Source organism: Oncorhynchus masou, chromosome 13 (genome assembly GCF_036934945.1).
Source record: "Oncorhynchus masou masou isolate Uvic2021 chromosome 13, UVic_Omas_1.1, whole genome shotgun sequence".
NCBI classification, from domain to species: Eukaryota; Metazoa; Chordata; class Actinopteri; order Salmoniformes; family Salmonidae; genus Oncorhynchus; species Oncorhynchus masou.
Genome location: NC_088224.1, coordinates 60,906,405 through 60,929,721, shown reverse-complemented (window position 1 = coordinate 60,929,721; position 23,317 = coordinate 60,906,405). Strand labels below are relative to the sequence as shown.

At 41.7% G+C, this 23,317-nt stretch overlaps 1 protein-coding gene across 3 annotated transcripts in view; it reads right to left on the bottom strand.

Annotated features, from left to right (window-relative positions):
* Positions 1–20,540, bottom strand: part of LOC135552751 (E3 ubiquitin-protein ligase TRIP12-like) — a 56,256-nt gene extending 35,716 nt beyond the window's left edge. For 2 of the 3 annotated variants that reach the window (XM_064984568.1, XM_064984570.1), the window contains exons 1-4: positions 20,450–20,540; positions 2,593–2,739; positions 2,089–2,214; positions 1,076–1,860 (exon numbers count right to left, since the gene is read on the bottom strand). In XM_064984568.1, coding sequence (XP_064840640.1) covers positions 1,076–1,860; positions 2,089–2,214; positions 2,593–2,690 — 1,009 coding nt within the window. In that variant the 5' untranslated portion in view covers positions 2,691–2,739; positions 20,450–20,540. Of the gene's footprint in view, positions 1–1,075; positions 1,861–2,088; positions 2,215–2,592; positions 2,740–17,093; positions 18,195–20,449 lie in introns of those variants that run through there. The other variant, XM_064984569.1, reaches the window with a different exon arrangement.
* Positions 20,541–23,317: the final 2,777 nt, after the last annotated feature.

The following is a 23,317-nucleotide window of genomic DNA, read 5'->3' as shown; positions in this document are numbered from 1 at the left end:
CTGAGAGGCTGTAGTAAAATCAGTCTGTCCTTCACAAATATCCATTTGCGCCACAGTCCAACTGGCTACAGTAGAGCCACCAGACAGATTTACATATTCCAGTTTGAGGCTGGCCTGGTACTGAAACATGAAACAGTCAAGCCAGGCACATTTTCTCCCCAATTTCGATCTTGTTACATCGCTGCAACTGCCCAACGGGCTCGGGAGGCCAGGTCAAGTCATGAGTCATCCGAAATACAACCCGCCAAACCACACTTCTTAACACCCACCTACATAACCCGGTAGCCAGCCGCACCAATGTGTCGGAGGAAACACCGTTCAACTGACGACCGAGGTCAGCCTGCCACAAAGAGTTGCTAGAGCGAGATGAGCCAAGTCAAACCCACCCTGGCCAAACCCTCCCCTAACCCGGACGACACCAGGCCAATTGCGCGCTGCCTTATGGAACTTGTGGGACCGGAATCAAACCCAGGTCTGTAGTGACACATCCAGCACTGCAATGCAGTGCCTTAGGCCTCCCAAGTGGTGCAGCAGTCTAAGCAATGTGGTTAACCACTACACACTTATACTAATCCATACACTCCAGATCTGTAAACTTTAAAGGGTTAGGGCCAAAGGGAACGTAGAAGCAAATTTGAACCACCTATATCAGTTACATGTGTGTCTGTGGGAGTTTATATGCAAGGTTCGCTCTGTGTGTCCATGCATGCTTATCAGCACCGACTGTCTGCGCAGGGTTAATCCCCGCCTGGTGTGTGTGTGGTGGAGTGTGCCTGGTGTGAGAAGCAGTCACCCCAACAGGTCCCAGTGCAGAGTGAGTTTCTGTAACTGAAGCCGCAACAAGGGTCCTGTGACATTTAATCCCGGAGTGTAACCTCTACCAGAGCACCACAACGACCCTCCAAAGACTGCTGCTCACACTGCCCTACAACCTTTGAACCTGAAGGAAGCAAACCCTTGGACCCTGGCTGGCTCACAATTAAAAAAATGAGCACCCCAAACCCAACTCCCCCTTGGTTGAAGGGAAATGTGACACGGTACACACAGGTACAAGGAGAGGGCAGGACAAACTCACTTGCTAGTTTGGCTTGTAGTCCTGAGGGTCCAGGTTTGGAGGCGGTCTCTGTCTTGGAGGAGCTGGGTAGGGACAGTTTGGGCTTTGGCAGGTTGACCTTGGGACTGAAGCGGGCCGCCCACTCAAACTTGGAAGAGACGGTGGCTTTGGCCTGTTCCTTGTCACGGGTGCTTCGGCGTGGAGAGGGGCTGGAGGCGGAGCGGGAACGACGTGCCTTGTTCTGGTCTTTGCCCTGCTTGAGCCTGGCACCCTGTGTGGCGGTGGCACTGTTGGTGCCTGTGGAGGAGGAGGAAGAGGTGGAGGCAGAAGAGGAGGAGTCAGTCACCGTGCTACACCCAGCTTTGGCTGAGGCGGCCGACTTCGACGCCAGCTTGGTGGGTTTTGCAAATCTGCCGTCGGTACGGTTGGGGAGCGACCCAGCAGTGCTGCTCAGACAGGGGAGGGAGTCAGCCTTCTTCCGTTTAAGATTCGGTGAAGCCCCAGAGGCCCCGCTCTTCTTGCTCTGGCCGCGGCCTGTAGGCAGCTCTGGAGCCAAGGGTCTCTTCTTGGATGATTTGGCAGGGCCTTTCTTGGCCTCAGTGGTATGGTCTCTGGGTGGGGGATTGGATTTTGACTTCTTGGCTGGGGTGGGGGTGTAGGTGTTAAAGTCAGGTGCAGAATTTCTCTTCAACCCTCGGGTGGTGCCTTCAGTCTTGGATTGGTGTCCTGTTGGCTCTCGCTCTGATGTACCTGCGGCCTCTGGGTCGCCTTGCAGCACAAATGAAGCCACAGACAGTGACAGACTGCTACTCCCAGGGCGGTGGAGGACAGGAGAAAGAGAGAACCTTTTAGCACAGTGTCCAAACTGGAAAGTGATTAAGTACAACGCTTCCATTCATTTAATTTAGGCCTACAGTAAATAGCCAATGGCGCTATAGATTGAAAAACAAGTTACATTTTTATCTAAGCGCAATAGTCTGTCAAAGGCAGACCCTACAAACACACAGTGAGTGCGAAGGAGAGGGGAGGGGTACCTTCTTGAGCTGTGCCCTCTGGACTGGCCAGAGGCTGAGCTGGGTGCGGCTTTGGAAGCCTTAGATTTAGATCTTCTACTTTCAGGAGGGGAATTTGCTTTATGTTTTACCTGCTCTGACTGCAACCTGTAAGGTGGGGAATTAAAGAGCAAGTGAGTGTGGATTGTGTAAATCACTCCATATCATTATTAGAAGACTTGATGAAGTCATTCCCACATTGTTCACCCATCCTGTACTGCTCCAAGGAATTCATCTGGAGAACACCAAGCAAAAACAATCTAAATATACTTGAAGATTAATACACAAGACACCAAATAATGCTTTTTCCTTTAACTAAACACATTGGAAGGGCTTAAGACCTTTGTAATATATTAGAATGAACGTCAAGCATTCCCTTACTTGTTCAGACAGACTCCAAGAAATAAACACACCAAAACAAACACACAAACATGTGAGAACACAGATATAGATGTGCTGGGGGGGAGGGTGACAACGATGACTTACCTTCCTGCGACTGTATGGTCTTGTGGCTGGGCCGCAGCAGTGTTCCTCTGTGAACGGCGCAGTGACCCCCCTGGATTGGAATTAGGCCGGTTGGACATTGGCACCTCTCTCCTGAAGGGACATACCCTTTCTAGACACTACCATTCACTAGGCCGAGGAGAAGAGAGTAAAGATCAGATCATGGGTGAGACATCAGGGTGCCCTTGCGATTACAATGATCCCAAACAAAGTTAAATCCAATGGACAGATGTGTTGGCTATTGATGTCAATGCTGCCGTTTTACTCAAAGTATTCCATAAACCCCACTAAATGATCACATGAATTGGGCTGCCTGTGTAAACACAGCCCTGGTAAATGAATCACAAAAATGTACACCTGATACAAGCCCCTGCCTAACAAAACAATCGTATTACTCACATTACCATTTGTTTGAAGGCAGTAAAGGGCAGTATGCAAGATCAATGAGCCTCAGCCAAACATCACACGGAGACATACACCTCTAAATCTGATCAGACCAAAGATAGATGGCAGATTGATCCAATGAGACAATGATGACAGGCCCAAAATAACTGTACACTAACTTAAAACAAAGAAGCATATAGATTTAAAAGCAGTGATGGACCCATAACAATACCGATATTTTACTTACCAAAAAACCCGATACCGATATTTAAAGTTTTTGCGGCCTTAAGCATTTTATTACGGTTAAATAGTTAACACACACACGCAGTGGTCTAAGGCACTGCATCTCAGTGCAAGAGGAGTCGCTACAGTCCCTGGTTCGAATCCAGGCTGTATCACATCAGGCCGTGATTGGGAGCCCCATAGGGCGGTGCACAATTGGCCCAGCGTCTTCCGGGTTTGGCCGGAGTAGGCCATCCTTGTAAATAAGAATTTGTTCTTAACTGACTTGCCTAGTTAAATAAAAAGGTTACACACCCTAGAGGTCGACCGATTATGATTTTTCAGCGCCGATACCAATTATTGGAGGACCAAAAAAGCCAATACCAATTAAAATCGGCCGATTTTTAAAAACATTTGTAATAATTACAACAATACTGAATATACACTTATTTAACTTAATATAATACATCAATAAAATTAATTTAGCCTCAAATAAATTATGAAACATGTTCAATTGTGTTTAACCTGTTTGAGATCGAGCTACCTTTTTCCAACATTCTGTTAAAAATCGCGCAACATTTCAACGTCCTGCTACTCATGCCAGGAATATAGTATATGCATATGATTAGTATGTGTGCATAGAAAACACTGAAGTTTCTAGAACTGGTTCAATGGTGTCTGTGACTATAACAGAACGAGTTCCGTTGTCAAAATCGCAAGAAAACCTCATCACAAAATCTCCAAAGAAAAAATCCATCCGCCAGTGTTTGTATTGTCTAAGGCTTGTCATAAATAATGGAACTGTGTTTGCAATTCCTACAGATTCCACACGATGTCGCCAGTGTTGTGATTACCAGGGCACTTTATCCTTGGTTAGATTGGTCAATAACACAGCCGGTCTTCAGGTGCGCCACAGAAAAAAAATGTCAGTGAGGAACTGGAATTCTAGCTATTGAATACAGATCTCTCTGTGATCAATTTGATCGTTTATTAACGTTTACTAATACCTAAACTTGGATTACAGAAATAGGTTGAAGTGTTTTGTCAAAGTTTATAGGCAACTTTATGAATTTTAAAAAATTACGTCACGTTGGGAAACGTGCATTTTTCCATGGATTTCACGGTGTTCATAAATGGACATTTTGGGTATATATGGACCGATTTAATCGAAAACAAAAGACCCAATTGTGATGTTTATGGGACATAGGAGTGCCAACAAAGAATCTCGTCTATGGTAATGAATGTTTTATATTTTATTTCTGCGTTTTTGGTAGCGCCGGCTACACTAAATTTGTTTGTTTACGTGCCCTTTCTGTGTGTCAGGGAGTTGCATGCTATCAGATAATAGCTTGTCATGCTTTCGCCGAAAAGCATTTTACAAATCTGACATGTTAGCTATATTCACAACGAGTGTGGCTTGATTTGAGTACCCTGGATGTGAATTTTAATGAAAGTTTGAGTTAACGAGTACAATTAGTTGGTGCTCTGGAATTTCCGCTCATTTGGTTCCTGTACAGGAACCAACTCCTGAAGAAGTTTTAAATAATGCAGAAACAAAGTGTTGGAGATGAAAGTAAAAGTGCAATATATGCCATGTAAGAAAGCTAATGTTTAAGTTCTTTGCTCAGAACATATGAAAGCTTGTGGTTCCTTTTAACATGAGTCTTCAATATTCCCCAGGTAAGATGTTTTAGGTTGTAGTTATCGGAATTATAGGACTATTTCTCTATACGATTTGTATTTCATATCCCTTTGACTATTGGATGGTCTTATAGGCAATTTAGTATTGCCAGTGTAACAGTATAGCTTCCATCCCTCTCCTCGCTCCTACCTGGGCTCGAACCAGGAACACGTCGACAGACACCCTCGAAGCAGCGTTACCCACGCAGAGCAAGGGGAACAACTACACCAAGTCTCAGAGTGAGTGACGTTTGAAATGCTATTAGCGCACACCCTGCTACCTAGCTAGCCATTTCACATCGGTTACACTAGCCTAATCTTGGGAGTTGATTGGCTTGGAGTCATAAACAACGCAAGCTTGAAGCATTGTGAAGAGCTGCTGGCAAAACTCACAAAAGTGCTGTTTGAATGCATGCTTACGCGCCTGCTTGTCCCTACCATCGCTCAGTCAGATACTTGCATGCTCAGTCAGATTATACGCAATGCAGGACACGCTAGATAATATCTAGTAATATCAACCATGTGTAGTTAACTAGTGAATTTGATTGTTTTTTATAAGATAAGTTTAATGCTACCTAGCAACTTACCTTGGCTTGCATTCACGTAACAGGCAGTCAGTATCCTTGGAGTGCAACGGTCGTTATTGTTGGACTTGTTAACTGTAAGGTTGCAAGATTGGATTCCCGAGCTGACAATGTGAAAATCTGTCGTTCTGCCCCTGAACGAGGCAGTTAACCCACCGTTCCTAGGGCTTCATTGAAAATAAGAATGCGTTCTTAACTGACTTGCCTAGTTAAATAAAGATTAAGTAAAGCTGTATTAAAAAATAAATAAATAAAAAAAGCCCAAAAATACCGATTTCCGATTGTTATGAAAACCTTAAAATCGGCCCTAATTGATCGGCCATTCCAATTAAAAAGTGGTCGACCTCGAACACACACATGCAAAAGTAATTTTGTTGGTATTTACATATACCCCCATTACAAGTAAAACAATCAAAACATTTCTTTCACCTACTTGCTGTGCCGTTTTGTTGTTCAGTCGTTTCATTCTCAACCAGGATTTCTCATGGTATGGAATGCCATTTGGGTCTTTGAGTGTTAACACTATTTGACGTGTCAAATAAGCTTGTTGACCAATCAGGACCTGAATGACTGCACGTCACATAATTTAACACGTTCATCAATTTTGTACATAGTTAGACTATCACTCGTATTTCACGTCACAACGATTCAGTGATACATATGCTATGATGCCGGTAAAGTTCTCGCACACCTACAGTTCTGGTCACAAAAAAAATAAAATCTACGTTCTTCACCAAAAACGACAATCTGTTTCAGTAGCTATATAGCAAAAATAACTAATAACACAAATTTATAACAGTTCTTATTTAATTAATGGTGGTCGGACGCATCTGTGGAGCTGGCCACATTAAGGATTAGCCACAATAGCGGACTTTGCGGTTAGCCTCCAAAATAAAAGTGGCATAATTATACTATTTGTATTAATTTACATCATTGTCAATGTCATACTTTTATTTTGAAGGCAAACCGCAAATTCCACTACTGTGCCTAATCCTTATTGTGGCTAGCTTCACAACAATCTGCTCGAGCCGCACTTGCCACTTGAAGCCATCTGGCTGCTTATAACGTTAGCTTTGGGCAACAGGGTTAAGTAGCTGGCCTAGCAATTTATTTTCATGAATTAAAGTTCAATTTCAATAGGCGAAGTGGCTACGCACAAGATTCCTAAATCAATGCTAAGAATAATGAAAATAACTGCAGTTTTTACTGGTCATTGTTTTCAGGCTGGTGCTAGCTAGGTTCCAAGCTAAAGCTAGCTACCCCAGAATTTGCAGTCAAACAAGTAATGCCTTATTACCAACGCGGTATTGTAAACACATCGTCCATGGCCAGTGTGCGCTTGTTTGCAGACTTCTGTTGTACAGCTTTGACAGTACTACTGATAGTGGTGGCGCTTGGCTTGCACGTGCAAATTCATCACACACAACAGTCTATAATATAACTTATTTGACATGCATCTTTTTTTGACACGCAAAGACCCAAACGGCATTCCACAGTATGGGGTAAGGCTAATCGCAGTGACTATTACTGTGTAACTCCGGTAGGGCAACGTGTACGTACTGGTGCTCGACCAGTCAGCGAAAGCCAACTTCACACAAAACAGAGATTGGTTGATTGTCAAGGGCAATGAATTGCATTATCCTGGCGTGAATGGATTTCGCCTGAGTTGTCTCACTGAAAATGTCTTACTCTTTTTTTTCTCCTTCAATTTATTGTTTTATTAAGTTCTTGTTTTTCAAATCAACCAACAAAACACATTCCACATTCACAGATGTGACAGGCTTAAAAAAATGGTCCAAAAATATAATACATTTGAGAAAAAAAATATGAAAAATTAGGTGGTTTTAATTGACTTTATCTATTTATTTTCCTTGGTGCATGCATTTATATACACACACACACACTCAAACAAAATAAAAAAAAATAAAAAAAACCCACAGCAGCACTATCAAGGTTCTTATCAGCTATTTCTAGCATTCGCTGAGACGGGCCAATAATTCATTTTTAGGTTTTACAGTACCTTACACAACATGTATTTGCTCATTTCCCTAGTCACCCCGTTCACTCTGTCCAGTTTGAAATATAGTTGAATAGTGGAGACCAGAGTCTATCAAACTTAGGCTCTCTTGTGGAGGTCATAAGTGAGCTTTTCAAGAGGAAGAAAGTCAATCTGGTCAATCCACATTTTAAATGTAGGAGGGGTATTTGAGGCCCACAATAGAAGAATACATTTCTTAGCAAAGTATATAATAGTCATAAGCAAATTCTCTCTGTCAGGACCAAGAACAAAGTCCTTCTGGGCATTAAGAAGATAGATACACGGGGTCATTTCAAACTGTACCTCTAGTATTTTCTGTGCAGCAGTATGTATAGATTGCAAGAATCTGGCAATCGCTCTACAGCGCCAAAATACATGCATATAGGTTCCACTTTCAGAGGTACATCTTTTACAGTTAGGAGACATCTGTTTTCATTCTATGGAGTATCAAAGAAGTATAGTACAATTTGTACAAATATTTGTAATTAGATTCTTTCATTTTTACATTAGTAGAGGAGCAGTATAACTTGTCGCAAACCTCCGCCCATAACTCATCACTGATAGTCAGACCAAGGTGCTTTTCCCAGATTATTTTCAAAGGAGTAAAGGAGGAGCCTCCTTTCTCAGAAAGGAGTCTATAGATGTAAGATATTTTGCCTTTAATGGATTGTGCTGTGACAAGAAGGGTTTCAACTTCATTCAACTGAGTTCTAAACCTCCTCTTGGAGGTAAATGAGGAAATTACATGTCTAATTTGAAGATATATAAAAAGAAAAACAAGGGATCTTGGCACATCAAATTCACTGCAGAGCTCTTGAAAGGATTTCAGTGTAGTGGTTCTCTGATGAAATAGGTCCGAAAAGGTAGAGTATGCCAAAGATTAAAGTTGGCATCCCTCAGGGCTTTTGGCAAGTCTGGGTTGCCTACTATAGGCGAGTGAGAACATATTTGGGAGGAAATGCCCAGGTATTTCTTACAGTCCCTCCACGCTAGTAGGGTGCTGTAAATCAAAAAGGTTTTGGCTGTTGCCCACTTCACTAAAGTTATTAATGAATATAATTGAGCTGAAGGGCAACGAACCACAGGATTGGGCTTCTGAATCCATGTTGACTCTTGTCTGTTTGTGATCCATGTTAGCATGTTGCGGATTTGGGCAGACCAGAAGTACAATTGAAGGGAGGGAAGGGCAAGACCACCTTTAGATTCAGGTTTCGATAGAGTGAAAAACTTGATCCTAGGTTTTTTATTGCCCAATATAAAATTTGGTGATGCTTTGGTTAGTTGTTTTGAAGAAGGAAACTGGGAGATAGCATGGGAGCATCTGAAATAAGTAGTCCAGTCTAGGGAGTATAGCATGGGAGCATCTGAAATAAGTAGTTCAGTCTAGGGAGTAGAGCATGGGAGCATCTGAAATAAGTAGTTCAGTCTAGGGAGTAGAGCATGGGAGCATCTGAAATAAGTAGTTCAGTCTAGGGAGTATAGCATGGGAGCATCTGAAATAAGTAGTCCAGTCTAGGGAGTATAGCATGGGAGCATCTGAAATAAGTAGTTCAGTCTAGGGAGTAGAGCATGGGAGCATCTGAAATAAGTAGTTCAGTCTAGGGAGTAGAGCATGGGAGCATCTGAAATAAGTAGTTCAGTCTAGGGAGGACGTTCATATGGATGACATTAATTCTTCTAACTAAGCTAATTGGGGGGAGATCCAGGTTTGGAGATCGTTCTTGATGCGATCCAGGAGTGGAAGATAAGGAAAATTTAAAAAGGCTATTCAGATCTAGTGTTATGAAGATCGCGAGGTATTGAAACCCCTGTGTTTTCCATTGGAAAGGACAGTCTTCATATAGCTGGTGAGTAATATTGAGAGGGCAGACAGTGGATGTTAAAATTGATCTTATAACCTGAAAACTTGCCATACTGAGCAATTGTGTCTAAAATTAGAGGGAGGGATTTCAGGGTTGGATATGTAGAGCAAGACATCATCCGCGTAAAGCAAAATTTTGTGCTGCAGGCCACCTGCAGAAACACCCATAATACTTGGATTGCTTCTTAACCTCTTGATGCTATGGGGGCGCTATTTCATTTTTGGATGAAAAACGTTCCCGTTTTAAACAAGATATTTTGTCACAAAAAGATGCTCGACTATGCATATAATTGATAGCTTTGGAAAGAAAACACTGACGTGTCCAGAACTACCAAGATATTTTCTGTGCGTGCCCTAGAACGTGAGCTTCAGGCAAAACCAAGATGAGACGGCATCCAGGAAATGAGCAGGATTTTTGAGGATCTGTTTTCCATTGTCTCCTTATATGGCTGTGAATGCGAGAGGAGTAAGTCTGCCCTTTCTGTCGTTTCCCCAAGGTGTCTGCAGCATTGTGACGTATTTGTAGGCATATCATTGGAAGATTGACCATAAGAGACCACATTTACCAGGTGTCCGCCCGGTGTCCTGCGCCCAAATTGGTGCGCAAAAGTTAGCTGCAAGTATTTTTCCATGGAATTTAGAGAAGAATGCAAGCTTCCACAAACGATATATCAATGAAGAGATATGTGAAAAAACACCTTGAGGATTGATTCCAAACAACATTTGCCATGTTTCGGTCGATATTATGGAGTTAATTCGGAAAAAGTTTGACGTTGTAGGTGACTGAATTTTCGGTTCGTTTCGGTAGCCAGATGCGATGTACAAAACGAAACGATTTCTCCTACACACAAACGCTTTCAGGAAAAACTGCGCATTTGGTATGTAACTGAGAGTCTCCTCATTGAAAACATCCGAAGCTCTTCAAAGGTAAATGATTTTATTTATTTGGTTATCTGGTTGTGAAAATGTTGCGTGCTAAATGCTAAGCTATCTTTGCATACTCTTACACAAATTAGTCAATTTCTATGGTTCAAAAGCATATTTTGAAAATCTGAGATGACAGTGTTAAGAAAAGGCTAAGCTTGAGAGCAGACGCGTTATTTTCATTTTATTTGCGATTTTCAGAAATCGTTAACGTTGCGTTATGCTAATGAGCCTGAGGCTTTAGTCATGATCCCGGATGGGGAGTTTCAAGATTAACAGCTCTGCCAGAGGCTCCGCCCCCAACAAGAAGGGCAGAGGGGACAGCGAGCACCCTTGTCTTGTGCCCCGTTCCAGAGGGAATCTGTCAGAGTTCAGTCCATTAGTCGTCACCATGGCATTTGGATGAGAGTAAAGTGATTGGATCCATTTAATAAAATTTGGGCCCATATTAAACTTTTCTAAGACTGAAAACAGAAAGCTCCACTCCATCCTGTCAAACACCTTCTCAGCATCCAGTGAAGCCAGCAGGACAGGGGTCTTCTGTGTGTTTACTTCATCAATAATATCAAAAAGACGGCGAATGTTATCAGAAGAGTATCTGTCTCTAATAAATCCAGTTTGGTCTGCTTTTGGGAAGAAGAGTGTTTAGGCTTTTGGCGAGCAATTTGGTAATTATTTTACAGTCGAAATCCAACAAGCTTAAGGACGAGCAGGATAGGGGGTCCTTGTCCTTTTTTAGCAACACTAATGCGAGCGGTGTGCATTGAGTCTGGGAGAACTCCGTTTTTGCAAAAATCCTCCAGCATTGGCATGAAAATAGGGCTAAGTTGGGGCCAAAAAGCTTTCTAGAAATCTCTGGGGAATCCATCCGGGCCTGGGGACTTATTAGGTGGCATGGAGGTAATTGCCTCCAGGATCTCCTCAGGAGTGAAGGGGGAGTTGAGATCTTCTTGGTCGGTCTCTGATAGTTAAGGTAATGAGATTCCCTCTAGGAAAGAGTGGAGTTCTGCCTCTGTGTGTTCTCTCAGAGGTGTATAGTTTGCAGTAAAAATCATGAAAAGTTAAATTGATCTTTTTTGGGTCATATGTGACCTCGTCCTCTGCTGTTCGGATAGCCATGATTGTACTCTGACTGCTCCTTTTTTAATTGGTAAGCAAGCGATCTACTGTGCCTATTGCTATACTCATGGTATTTCTGTTTAGTAAAGAAAACTTTTTTTTATCTCCCGAGTGTAGTCCAAATTCAGTTTGGCTTTGGCTGCTTTAAGTGGACTCCAGGAGGTGCTGTCTGGGGATTGTTTATGTATTTTTTCACAGCATTCCAGCTCCCTCTCAAGATCAAGCCTTTGTGCTTCCATTGTTTTTTTTCTTAGAGGAAGCATATGCGATTAGATGGCCTCTTAGTGTGGCTTTAGCAGCGTCCCACATTGTGGCCGGAGAAACAGGTGAATCTTTATTATCTTGTGTGTAGTTGTCTATCCATGTATGGAACACTTCATTTGATAGCATGGAGGTGTAGAATTTCCAGCTCTTTGACCTCGGGATGTTTTTGCAGAGGTCAAAGCGGAGGTGGACAAAGGCGTGATCTGAAAGTGCTATGGGTCCGATTGTACATGTGGCTGAATTTATGAAACTCTTTGGGATAAAAATGTAATCTATACGGGAGTAGGTGTTATGGACATTAGAGTAGTATGTATAGTCCATAGATGAGCTATTAGTCTCTCTCCAGATATCTATCAGTCCCATCTCTTTAGTAAGAGAGTTCAACATCTTTGCAGATCTAGGATTTGTGGTGGGGACTTGATGATTTGTCTAGGGTTGGGTTAAGGGTACAATTAAAATCTCCGGCCACCACGCCAAAGGAGACACAATGCTAATTGAACAGGGTTATCATTTTTGACATGAAGGCAGGAGTATCTGTGTTAGGTGCGTATGTTTAATATAGTAATTGGTTGACCATATAGTGACCCAGTTATCAAAATAAATCTCCCCTCCGGATCAGATATGTTTTTGTCAATTATGAATAAGTATGGCTGTGCCTCTACTGTCTGATTTGAAAGATGAGAAATACACCTGTCCCACCAAGCTCTGCGGAGTTTGACATGTTCAGCATCACAGAGGTGTGTCTCTTGTAATAGCGCGATGTCTGCTTTTTCCTTTTTTAGAACACATAGTATCTTTTTCCGTTTTATCGCATGACCATGGCCCTAGACCATGGCAGTTCCATGTCAATAGATTTAAAGGTAAACGTCATCGAACAGTAATCGAACTTTAGTGCAAGTCATCGCTGGGTAAAAGTGGATAGTAGTTACAGCTGGGTTCACATAAAAGGAAAATAAATGGTGTACATAAAATAATAATCTCTGAACACCCCAGCCGAGTTCCCAAACAACTCGACACATGCCGTTAGATCGATTACCCCCCCGCTCAGTCTCAATTCTGTGTTCCGAATAAAACAAAAACCGGGAACAGTTAGCAAAGCACAACATCTCCCCACCAAAGAAACGCCTCATCCTCTCCACCCCGCATTGAGTAAATGACACAGTTGCCCTCGTCCAGACCGCACTAAAAGGAGGGGAGAAAAATAAAAATCAATAGCCCAGCCTACATATGCCTCCCCCAAGGGACATAGGGAACGCCAAGTAATAATAGCAACAAAAAAAAACAGGGAAATAAAAGTAGGCTGAAACATTAGTAGGCTAGGTTAGGCTATAGAGCACATCCCTCTCAGTTAAAAGAAAATAAATATAAATTGGACGGCTATAATGACAATTAGGGGGTGGGTCTCTGGATATCGGCTATATGTTGTCTTACCTCCTTTAGTAATGGCATTTAGTCATTGGTCTGTTTCTCATTGACCAGGATTATCTTTCAAAAAACATTTCGCCTCGTCGGGAGTTTTGAAGTGTCGCAAGGCTCCTTGGTGAAGAATCCTGAGCTCGTTTGGGTATTTGAATCCCCTGAAGATGCCTCGGTCAATTGAGTATTTCTTCACTTCGTCAAACTCTCGGCGCTATCGGCGTATTCCAGCTGACAGGTCCTGGTGTAAAGCGAGTTTGGCGTTTCCCACTGTGATGGTGTTGTTTTTCACCGCCTGTAGGACTCGTTCCTTGTCGGTGAATCTCAGGAAACGTATGGTGACTGGGCGCGGTGGTTGTCTGGCTGCTGGTGGGAGCCTCAGTGCTCGGTGAGCTCTCGAGTTCTATGGGCCTGTCGGTGGACAGGTGGAGCCACTCGGGAAGTGTGTCTTGCAGGTAGCGGATCAGTGGCATGTTTCCCTCTTTTTCGCCCCGATTGAATAGAACACAATTATTCCTTCCCCCCCTGTTTTCCAGGTCCTCTCTTCGATTGCTTTATTTTCATTTTAGCATATGTTATTGTTTCCATGGCATCTGTCAATGTTTTCCATGGATAGGATTCGCCCCTCTGCCTCAACCATAAACGCGGGGCGCCTAGACATCTTGTTGTTGATGTCAGGCAAAGCGTTTCCCAGGATTGTCACCTTGCTCCCTATCGCACCGAGCTGAGTTAATAATGGCATCTAATTTGGTGTTTAGTTCTGTACGTTGGGATCTCAACTCAGAAAGGATGTCTTCAGAGTACGAGGCTGGCATTCGTTGTGCCTCGGGGGGGGAAGCGGGTTCTCTTGCTGCTGGCGCTAGTTTTTTCTGAAGCTAGCTTCTTCGAGGCTTTTTCCGTCACTCATGATTGAGTCCGAGTCCGGGTAAAAATGTCAACTGTAGTGTTGCCATGACTTTTTCTTACTAATGCTAAATGAGTTTGAACTTGGAGTGGAGGTAAGATTAGGAATTGGAAACTACTTGGAGCGCTTAGTTCATCTCGTTCAAGGGTCACGTAATCCCCCGTCTTACTCTTTTTAACGGCTGCTCGATTTTTTGACTGCCCAAGCCACACAGCAGACATTGTGGGCTAGGTTAGGAATAATGTGTTGCACGTGGCGTTATTACGCCATGTACCTATGTTACATAGGTTTTTAACATCGGCGTTACACTATACATCGGGCCGATACCAATGTTGTCATTTTTAGCTAATATCGGCCTATTCCGATATATTGTGCATCCCTAGTTATTTTAGATTATTACACCTAACTAATTACAGCTACTGAAACAGATGTTTTGCTACATTTTTGGGGGAAGAACAGTTTGCATCCATGAGCTAGCTAGCCTTTTAATTTTTATGACCAGCACTTTAGGTGCCCGAGACAACCAGCATCATAGCATGTGTATTGATGGAACGTTGTGACATGAAATATGAGTGATAGTGTAATAACTACATTTTTTTAAACGTATGTGTTAAATTGTGACGTGCAGTCATTCAGGTTCTGATGGGTCAACCAGCTTATTTGACACATCAAAAAAGTGTATCTTTGACAAATACCTAAACGACATTCTATAGAAATCCTGGGTGAGAATGAAACGACTGAACAACGAAACAGCACAGCAAGCGAAAGAAATAGGTTTGGATTGTTTTACTGGTAATGGGGACATACATAAATACCAACAAAATAACTTGTGTGTGTGTGTGTGTAACCTTGATTTAACTAGGCAAGTCAGTTAAGAACAAATTGTTATTCACAATGGCAGCCTACCCCAGACCACTTGTGCGCCGCCCTATGGGACTCCAATCACAGTCAGATGTGATACCGTCTGGATTTTAACCAGAGAATGTAGTGACACCTCTTGCATTGAGATGCAGTGCCTTAGACCGCTGCATCCATGTGTGTGTTTCAACTATGCAACTGTACTAGAATGCTTAAAAAAAATACAAATAAATCGGTATTGTTTATTTTGCCAAGGAAAATATCAGAATCGGCCAAAAATGTTATATCTTGATAGCATGTCTTGTTTTGACGTGTTAACTTATTAGCATAGATGTGAAATATGTCTACAATTTACTCTCACTTTGAGACTAAATATAACTCACATGTCAATAATCTTTTATCCCAAAGTTGTGCATGAATCGGTTGTTGCTCAACAACCCACGTGTCTATATCCAAGCCATATTGATGGAGAATGGTGATATTGTACAGGCCACGAATACAAATCATGAGTAAGATAATTGACAGTTCCCTCCAACCTTGATATTGAGATACCAATGGCGTGCTGTTCTGTTGCACAAGACTTGATTCAACCCTGAATTGAATTGCTAAATTTAAAAAGCAAATGCCCAATTTCACAAGATAAACGCTGCAGTTTAAAATTAAGCAAATCTAGATATTTACATTTGTCTTCTAATAGAGTGGAGGTGAGAATGCCAGGGAGGCTGACATTAACAGCTTAGCGGGGGTTCCAATTTTATTTCACCTTTTTTGATTCACGCAATGCATCCTCAGATCCTCAAAAAATTCTTCAGCTGCACCACCGAGAGCATCCCGGTTGCATCACTGCCTGGTATACAACTGCTCAGCATCCGACTGCAAGGCACTAGAGGGTAGTGTGTACGGCCCAGTACATCTCGGGGACCAAGCTTCCTGCCATCCAGGACCTCTATACCAGGCGGTGTCAGAGGAAGGCCCTAAAAATTGTCAAAAACTCCAGCCACCATAGTCAGAGACTGTTCTCTCTGCTACTGCACGGCAAGCGGAACCATAGCGCTAAGTCTAGGTCCAAGTGGCTTCTAAACAGCTTCTACCTCCAAGCCATAAGACTCCCGAACAGCTAAACAAATGGCAACCCATACTATTTGCATTGCCTCCCCCGCTATTCTGTTTATTATCTATACATAGTCACTTCACCCCTACCTACATGCACATATTACCTCAACTAACTGGTGCCCCTGCACATTGTACTAGCACCCCTGGTATAAAGCCTCACTAGTTATTTTACTGCTGCTCTTTAATTATTTGTTATATTTCTTTGTATTTTTCTTAAAAACGGCATCGTTGGATAAGGGCTTGTAAGTAGGCATTTCACTGTAATGTCTACACCTGTTGTATTCGGCAGATGTGACAAATACAATTTGACCTAGGCCTACTGCCACCAAAACGCATTACAGAGGAACTTAACAGCCGCGAGTAAAAGCCCCAACTGGAAGGAAAGGGAGAATCACATTGCAAAAAAGGAGGTCAACTTCATGCAAGAATCAGATACTAGTCACTCTTAAATTATGGCTGACATTCATTAATGCACTTCCACATTAAAGTCATATTGTATTATATGCAAAAATGAAATATAATTTGATTCTGCAACAGGCAACTTTGAGATTCCATATTATATACACTGAACAAAAATATAAAAATGTGTTTTTCAAAAGCTGAAAAATGAGATCCCAGAAATGTTCCAAATGCACAAAAAGCTTAGTTCTCAAATTTTGTGCACCAATTTGTTTACATCCCCATTAATGAGCATTTCTCCTTTACCAAGATAATCCATCCACCTGACAGGTGTGGCATATCAAGAAGCTGATTAAACAGCATGATCATTACACAAGTGCACCTTGTACTGGGACAAAAAACAAAGTAACGCTAAAATGTGCCATTTTATTACAAGACAATGCCACTGATATCTCAAATTTTGAAGGAGCGTTAAATTGGCTTATTGACTTCAGGATTGTCCACCAGAGCAGTTTTCATCCCTCCATTGTAAACAGCCTCCAACGTCGTTTTAGAGAATTTGGTGTTAAGTCCAACTGGCCTCACAACCACATACCACGTGTAACAACACCAGCCCAGGACCTCCACACTCATCTTCTTAACCTGCGGGACCATCTGAGACCAGCCACTCACAGGTGATGAAACTGTGCTTTTGAACTAAAGAAATTCTGCACAAACCTTCTCAGGGAAGCTCATCTGTGTGCTTGTCGTCCTCACCGGGGTCTTGACCTGACAGCAGTTTGGCGTTGTAACCGACTTCCATGGGCAAATGCTCACCTTTGATGGCCACTGGCACACTGGAGAAGTGTGCTCATGGATTAATACTGGTTTCAACTGTACCGGGCAGGTGGTGTTGTGTGGGCTACCGGTTTGCTGATGTCAGCATTGTGAACGGAGTGCCCCAGAGAGGCGGTGGGGTTATGGTATGGGCAGGCATAAGCTACGGACAACTAACACAGTTGCATTTTATTGATGGTAATTTTATTGCACAGAGATACCGTGACGAGATCCCGAGGCCCATAACCGTGCCCTTCATCTGCCGCCACCACCCCATGTTTCAGCATAATGCAAGGCCCCAATGCCTGGAAGCTGAAAATGTCCCCGTTCTTCAATGGCCTGCATACTCACCAGACATGGCACCCATTGGGCATGTCTATTTATTTTTGCTCCTTTGCACCCCATTATTTTTTATTTCTACTTTGCACATTGTTCCACTGCAAATCTTCCATTTCAGTGTTTTACTTGCTATATTGTATTTACTTTGCCACCATGGCCATTTTTTTGCCTTTACCTCCCTTATCTCACCTCATTTGCTCACATCGTATATAGACTTGTTTCTACTGTATTATTGACTGCATGTTTGTTTAACTCCATGTGTAACTCTGTTGTTGTATGTGTCGAACTGCTTTGCTTTATCTTGGCCAGGTCGCAATTGTAAATGAGAACTTGTTCTCAACTTGCCTACCTGGTTAAATAAAGGTGAAATAAATAAATACAAATGTTTGGTATACTCTGGAATGATGTGTATGACAGCGTGTTTCAGGTCCTGCCAATATATCCAACAACTTCACAGAGCCAATGAAGAGTGGGACAACATTCCACTGCATGAGGCAAATGTTAGTCCCACCAGATACAGACTGGTTCTGATTCACTCAACTACCCTTTTATATATTTTTTAAATTAGGGAGCCAATTTGTTTTCAGCACTGATTTCCATGACTGATCAAAACTGGTTCTCTCATGCATCTCATCACTATGGTGAGCAATATTTTGGAACATCAAATCACAATACATATCGAATCACATTACATATAGTATCAGCAGCTAAGTATCGTGATAATATCATAGAGGTCTGTGGCAATTCCCAGCCCTAGAGTCAACACAGTAAGATGGTAGGAAGACAAACATGCTGATTTGTAAACAACATTTCTGCTTCCATTAATTAGCTATGCATTTCTTTAAGCAAAGTATCACCATCAATGATTCACTAAAGATCCTACGCAAATCCACATGAGCAATATCCAATGAAATATGGCACTATGACAAATGAATATTTCAGGCCTTGCATTCTAAGTAAAAAAAATAATCATAGGCTACATCACAGTAAAGGGCCTTCACCATGTAACGTTCCAGTAGCTCACCTACAATAAACACGCGAGTTTAAGTAAATGCTCATGTTTAGAATCGAGGGGACTCAAAGACAGAATTTGAACAGACTTATTTCGTGAGTTGATTATGATGCACGTCTTAAAACATTTGAAATCTGATAAACTAGCTACATATTCTTCACGCCCGATGTATGCCGTCACTCATGTTAAGACCCAATTTAACTGCGATATTGATCATAAAATAAGAATACAATTGGCAAGCTCGCAAGGCCATCTTTGCCAGGCCTTCTCTGACTCCATCCTAGTCTTTATTTATTCGTCCCAACTGACAATTAGTGTTTTACCATGTTCCACTGTAGTCATATACAATAGACAGTTCATTACTTCGATTACTATAATAGCTGTCATTATAACTAGCTTTTATTAGCCTACACTAATTTCAAGCTCGTTTTACAAAGCGGCCTTCATGCTGACGTAGTTAGCACCAGCTAGGTGGTTAGCAAACCCAGTCCCGTAATTTCAATTTGACAGTAAAGTTAGCTACCAATAGACAAAGAGCCTAGTATAACACCTTCCAGATTGTAAAGCGATAACGTATGACTTAGCTAAAATGTCTGGTTATTAATGTGAAAATACATTTAAGTCCGCAAATAATATGTTAGCTAGCTATGTATGAATGTAAGATGAGCTATGTGACATGAAAATGCGTAGTTGGTGGACTGTTGTCCTAAACATTCAGCTAACGTTAAAGACAACCACACAAAAACATGTAGTTAAAAAACAAAACAATGAAACCACCTCGAGGGAATGGCTAGCAAATCTAAGTAACAATTGTCTAATCTTTCCATCGAAAATGGCAACATCGGTAGGACTCACTAACTTCACAACAGAGCAAGCTTGCTAACGTTAACTAGCTTTCTTGTTAGGACAGGCTAGCTACGTTAATTTAATAGTTGTTCAAATGGGATGTCAGACAAATTACATCCAACGATATTCACACGGCATTAACTAACGTTAATCTGGTAATTTACGTTTTGTATTTAGCTGATGTTAGCTAGCTAACATAATCTAGTTTACATAGCTAACGGTAGTTCGCTGGCTAGTTTTGATAATGATTGTATCGCCTCAGTAATTTGCCAGCTGTCGACGTGTAAGAAACGCAAGGTTTAAAAGTAACGTTAGCTATGAAGCTAGCTGAACAAGCGTTTACTTGATTAGTAATGGCTAGCCAAATGGGAAGCTAACGTTTCTTGCCGCTCGTTAGCAATGTTCAATTAGTTACCTGCTTACTTTCTAGCCTGACGTTATAAATTACTGTAGCTAGCGTTAGCTCTATTAAATGGGGAATGCCATATTCAATAACACGATAACGTAACTTTTACACACAAGTTGCAAGGTGGTAGCCAGCTAACGTTATCCGCTTTTTAATATTATGTTATATACTAACGTTACATGTTGACCTTAACCCGAACAATATCGGGTTAGGTAAATTAGCTAAAAAGTTAGTGTTAACCGGCTAACAAATGTCGCTAACTTCGACAATTGCTAACGTCGTTAGCTATATAGCGAGGTACCTAGCTGGTAGCCAACCAACTAGCTAAAATGTTTGTTTCGCCGACTGGCTAACCGTATGCCATTTCCAATTCAATAGTTATTGTTTGGTTAGCGAGCTTATTTTGTTGCACTAGCTACCTATGTTTATGGAAGAGAAATTGCAACACGAAATGGCCTCTGAACCTTCTTTGCTGCTTGCATCACACAGAGAAAGCAGGAACAGGTTTCGAGAGATGACAATTGGAAACCATATTTTTTTTCGCGAGAGGGATAATCCATTCCTTACAAGTATTTCAGTCTTATATTATCAATGAGCCCCCCCTCAAACTACTGAATAAGACGCCACTGACCGTTAAATATATTATGTTATTACCTATTTGTTCCAGTGTTGTAGTTGTAACAGACAGTGCACCAACTCCACTCTCTCAGCCTTCACATCAGCTGAGGTACCTGCAACTGCAATATACCTCCGCTCTAAAGTGCCCCATTCTTCCGCTCGGAACTACTTTCAATTTAGATGATAAAGTCGACAATGAAACAAACCTGCGCCAAATAAATACATGTATTCAATAACAATTTACTGAATGTATTTACTATTGTCTACAGTTGTGTTCAGAAAATGTACAATTATATTTCACAGTAGGATAGCGACGAAATATTAATCCGCTGGGTCGTGACCCCCTAATCCAACTGTTTTCTCGAAAATATACATGACATTGTGGGTTGATCATTATTTTATTTATATACTTAAATTATCAATCACTCAATATACAGTTGCAAACAGAATTCGCTTTCATTGTCACACAAAATATTTCGCTGTTGTTTTCTCTCCGTTGTCATAGAAACTCTTTAGCGTCTAAAAATGGCGTCTTTATTTGGCAAGAAAGTGTTTGAAATAAATGGCCAGGGGGCCCCCTCCTACAAGATATATTTTTCAGATTCCTGTCACTTAAACTGAGGTAAATTATAATATTTTATCACCCATTTAATATGTATCTTGGGATTGGTGAGAGTTAAAAACAGATAGTCAACTTTATCAGCACAATGCTGGACTGTGCCTGTGGAGAAAGGCAACACATCAAGACAGCAGCCATGGTACACAACACTGTATTTGGTAGTGTTGCTCTCCATTGACATGATTGTACTTTTAAATGCTACATATCAACCTTATGTATCTGACATTTCTTTCTGCGAGTAACTTTTCTGTTTCAACATGCTTTAAACATAGATTAAATACAAGGCTCTGATGATTGGAGAGTGGAGATCGTGGAAGATTTCTTTGCGGATTGAATTCAAGGGTGCTGCACCTGGAGAAAATAAGATGACCCACAATGACCATTTACATGATTCCCGCATGCAGCGTAAGGTTTCCATTACACGTCTCTGCCATGAAACTCTTTAAGCCTACATCAGCTACTGTATTTGTTTTTGTGTAGATACACATGGTTCTGTTGGTGTCTTGAAAAGTGCACTGCCCTGAGTAGGTATGTACTACTCCTTCTCTAGAACAGGTAGGTGTGGTGTTTGGCCAGCAGATTTTACAGTGCACCCAAGCACTGTGCCATGGGAACTTTGATTACCTGCAGTGCCTGCCCAATGACTTACTGCTCCAAATCCTGGCCTTCTTGGAACTGAAGGACGTTGCACTGCTGGCACAGACCACAAAGAGGTTCCACATGGTGAGCCTGGGCTTTACAAACCCAAAGGACAGGTTTCTCAGATGAAAATGAAATCTACTCCTGGGAAGAGATTCATATTAAGAGAATTTCCATTTTTTAAATATATTTTTTTACCCTTTATTTAACTAGGCAAGTCAGTTAAGAACAAATTCTTATTTTCAATGATGGCCTAGGAACAGTGGCAGAACAACAGATTTTTACCTTGTCAGCTCAGGATTCGTTCTTGCAACCTTTTGGTTACAAGTTCAACGCTCTAACCACTATGCTACCTGCCGCCCATTGACATTGCTTGCTTTTAAATCCAGGACTAGTCTTAATGTGTCCAGGAAACCAGTCCATATTGTGCACGCCAATAGTTTACAAAAGCACATTTTACTTTCATATGCACATTCTTTCAATAAGGGCCCTGACAAGGAAAACCTCAGGGCTCTAGTTAGACTATAACATGGCCAGGAAAATATGATCTGGGTTTAGTTAGTGAGCTAGTGTTTGTCTGCCTGTCTGCCTGTGTGTGTGTTGTATTTCAATACGGAATGGGATATCCCAGCTCTGCAACTCTCCAGAGTTCTGGGAACAGACTGTGAGGGGTCGCTGTGATAAACTCACGCCTGACATGGAGGCCCTAGCCAACGCCACGGGCTGGAGGAAGATATTCTTTGCCTTCAACACCAAAGATAACCAGCAGTATGTACATGGAGGTAGCTAGACACTTAAACAAGACAGTGTTACTCGTTTCATAATAAAGATTTGAGGAAATATAACTTTCTCTGCCATTAGCACAAGGAGTTATTTATGCATTTGAACTGTGTGTTGTGTCTCTGTGTTTAAAATGTACTATTGATTGATTTATGTTGTAAATGTGTATTTCCGAGCTTGTTTATTCTCTCTGCAAAAATAAAAAAAGTGCCAAATGCTGTAGGCTTCCTTTGAAAAAATAACATTAAATTAATTTAGTCTTGGTTTTTGTTATTGCATTTGAGTTCTAATCCAGTATGTTATATGCACTGTTTACAAGTAAAGCCATACTATTACTGAATGAATGCATGTTGCAATGGAATTGTTGAGGTGTTTATTATACTCTCTGGGTGTGACTGTGGGTCGTGTTCTTCAGTTGAAATTAGATACTTGGTAAAGTGTCCAATCTTTATCACACTCAATAACAGTAAGAACACATTAGTATGGTGTTTTAAATTGTATTAAACATATTGTTACGTGCATGCATGTTATAATAAAGAGTAGGCTAAAACAGATTCAGCTACTTATAATGAGCTCATGGGTCAGACGTAATGCTGGAGATGTTTCCTGTTTGATGACCGATTTAGCGTTCCTACGCCCTCTGCTGAAAACTAACTGCACTGAAGGAGCTGTGTGAGGAGGGGGGACCTGATACAAACACTAGCCAGCAGAGGGAGCAAAGTGGCAGAGAAATACACATCCGTACTTCAGGATGTAGATCAAGTAAAACAAAGGTGACGTGTGCAAAACAAGTGCTATCAATCAGACAAACTTAATCCTGCTGTTGAACTGTAACCACACTGGTATGAGTTTGAAGGTAAGCGCAT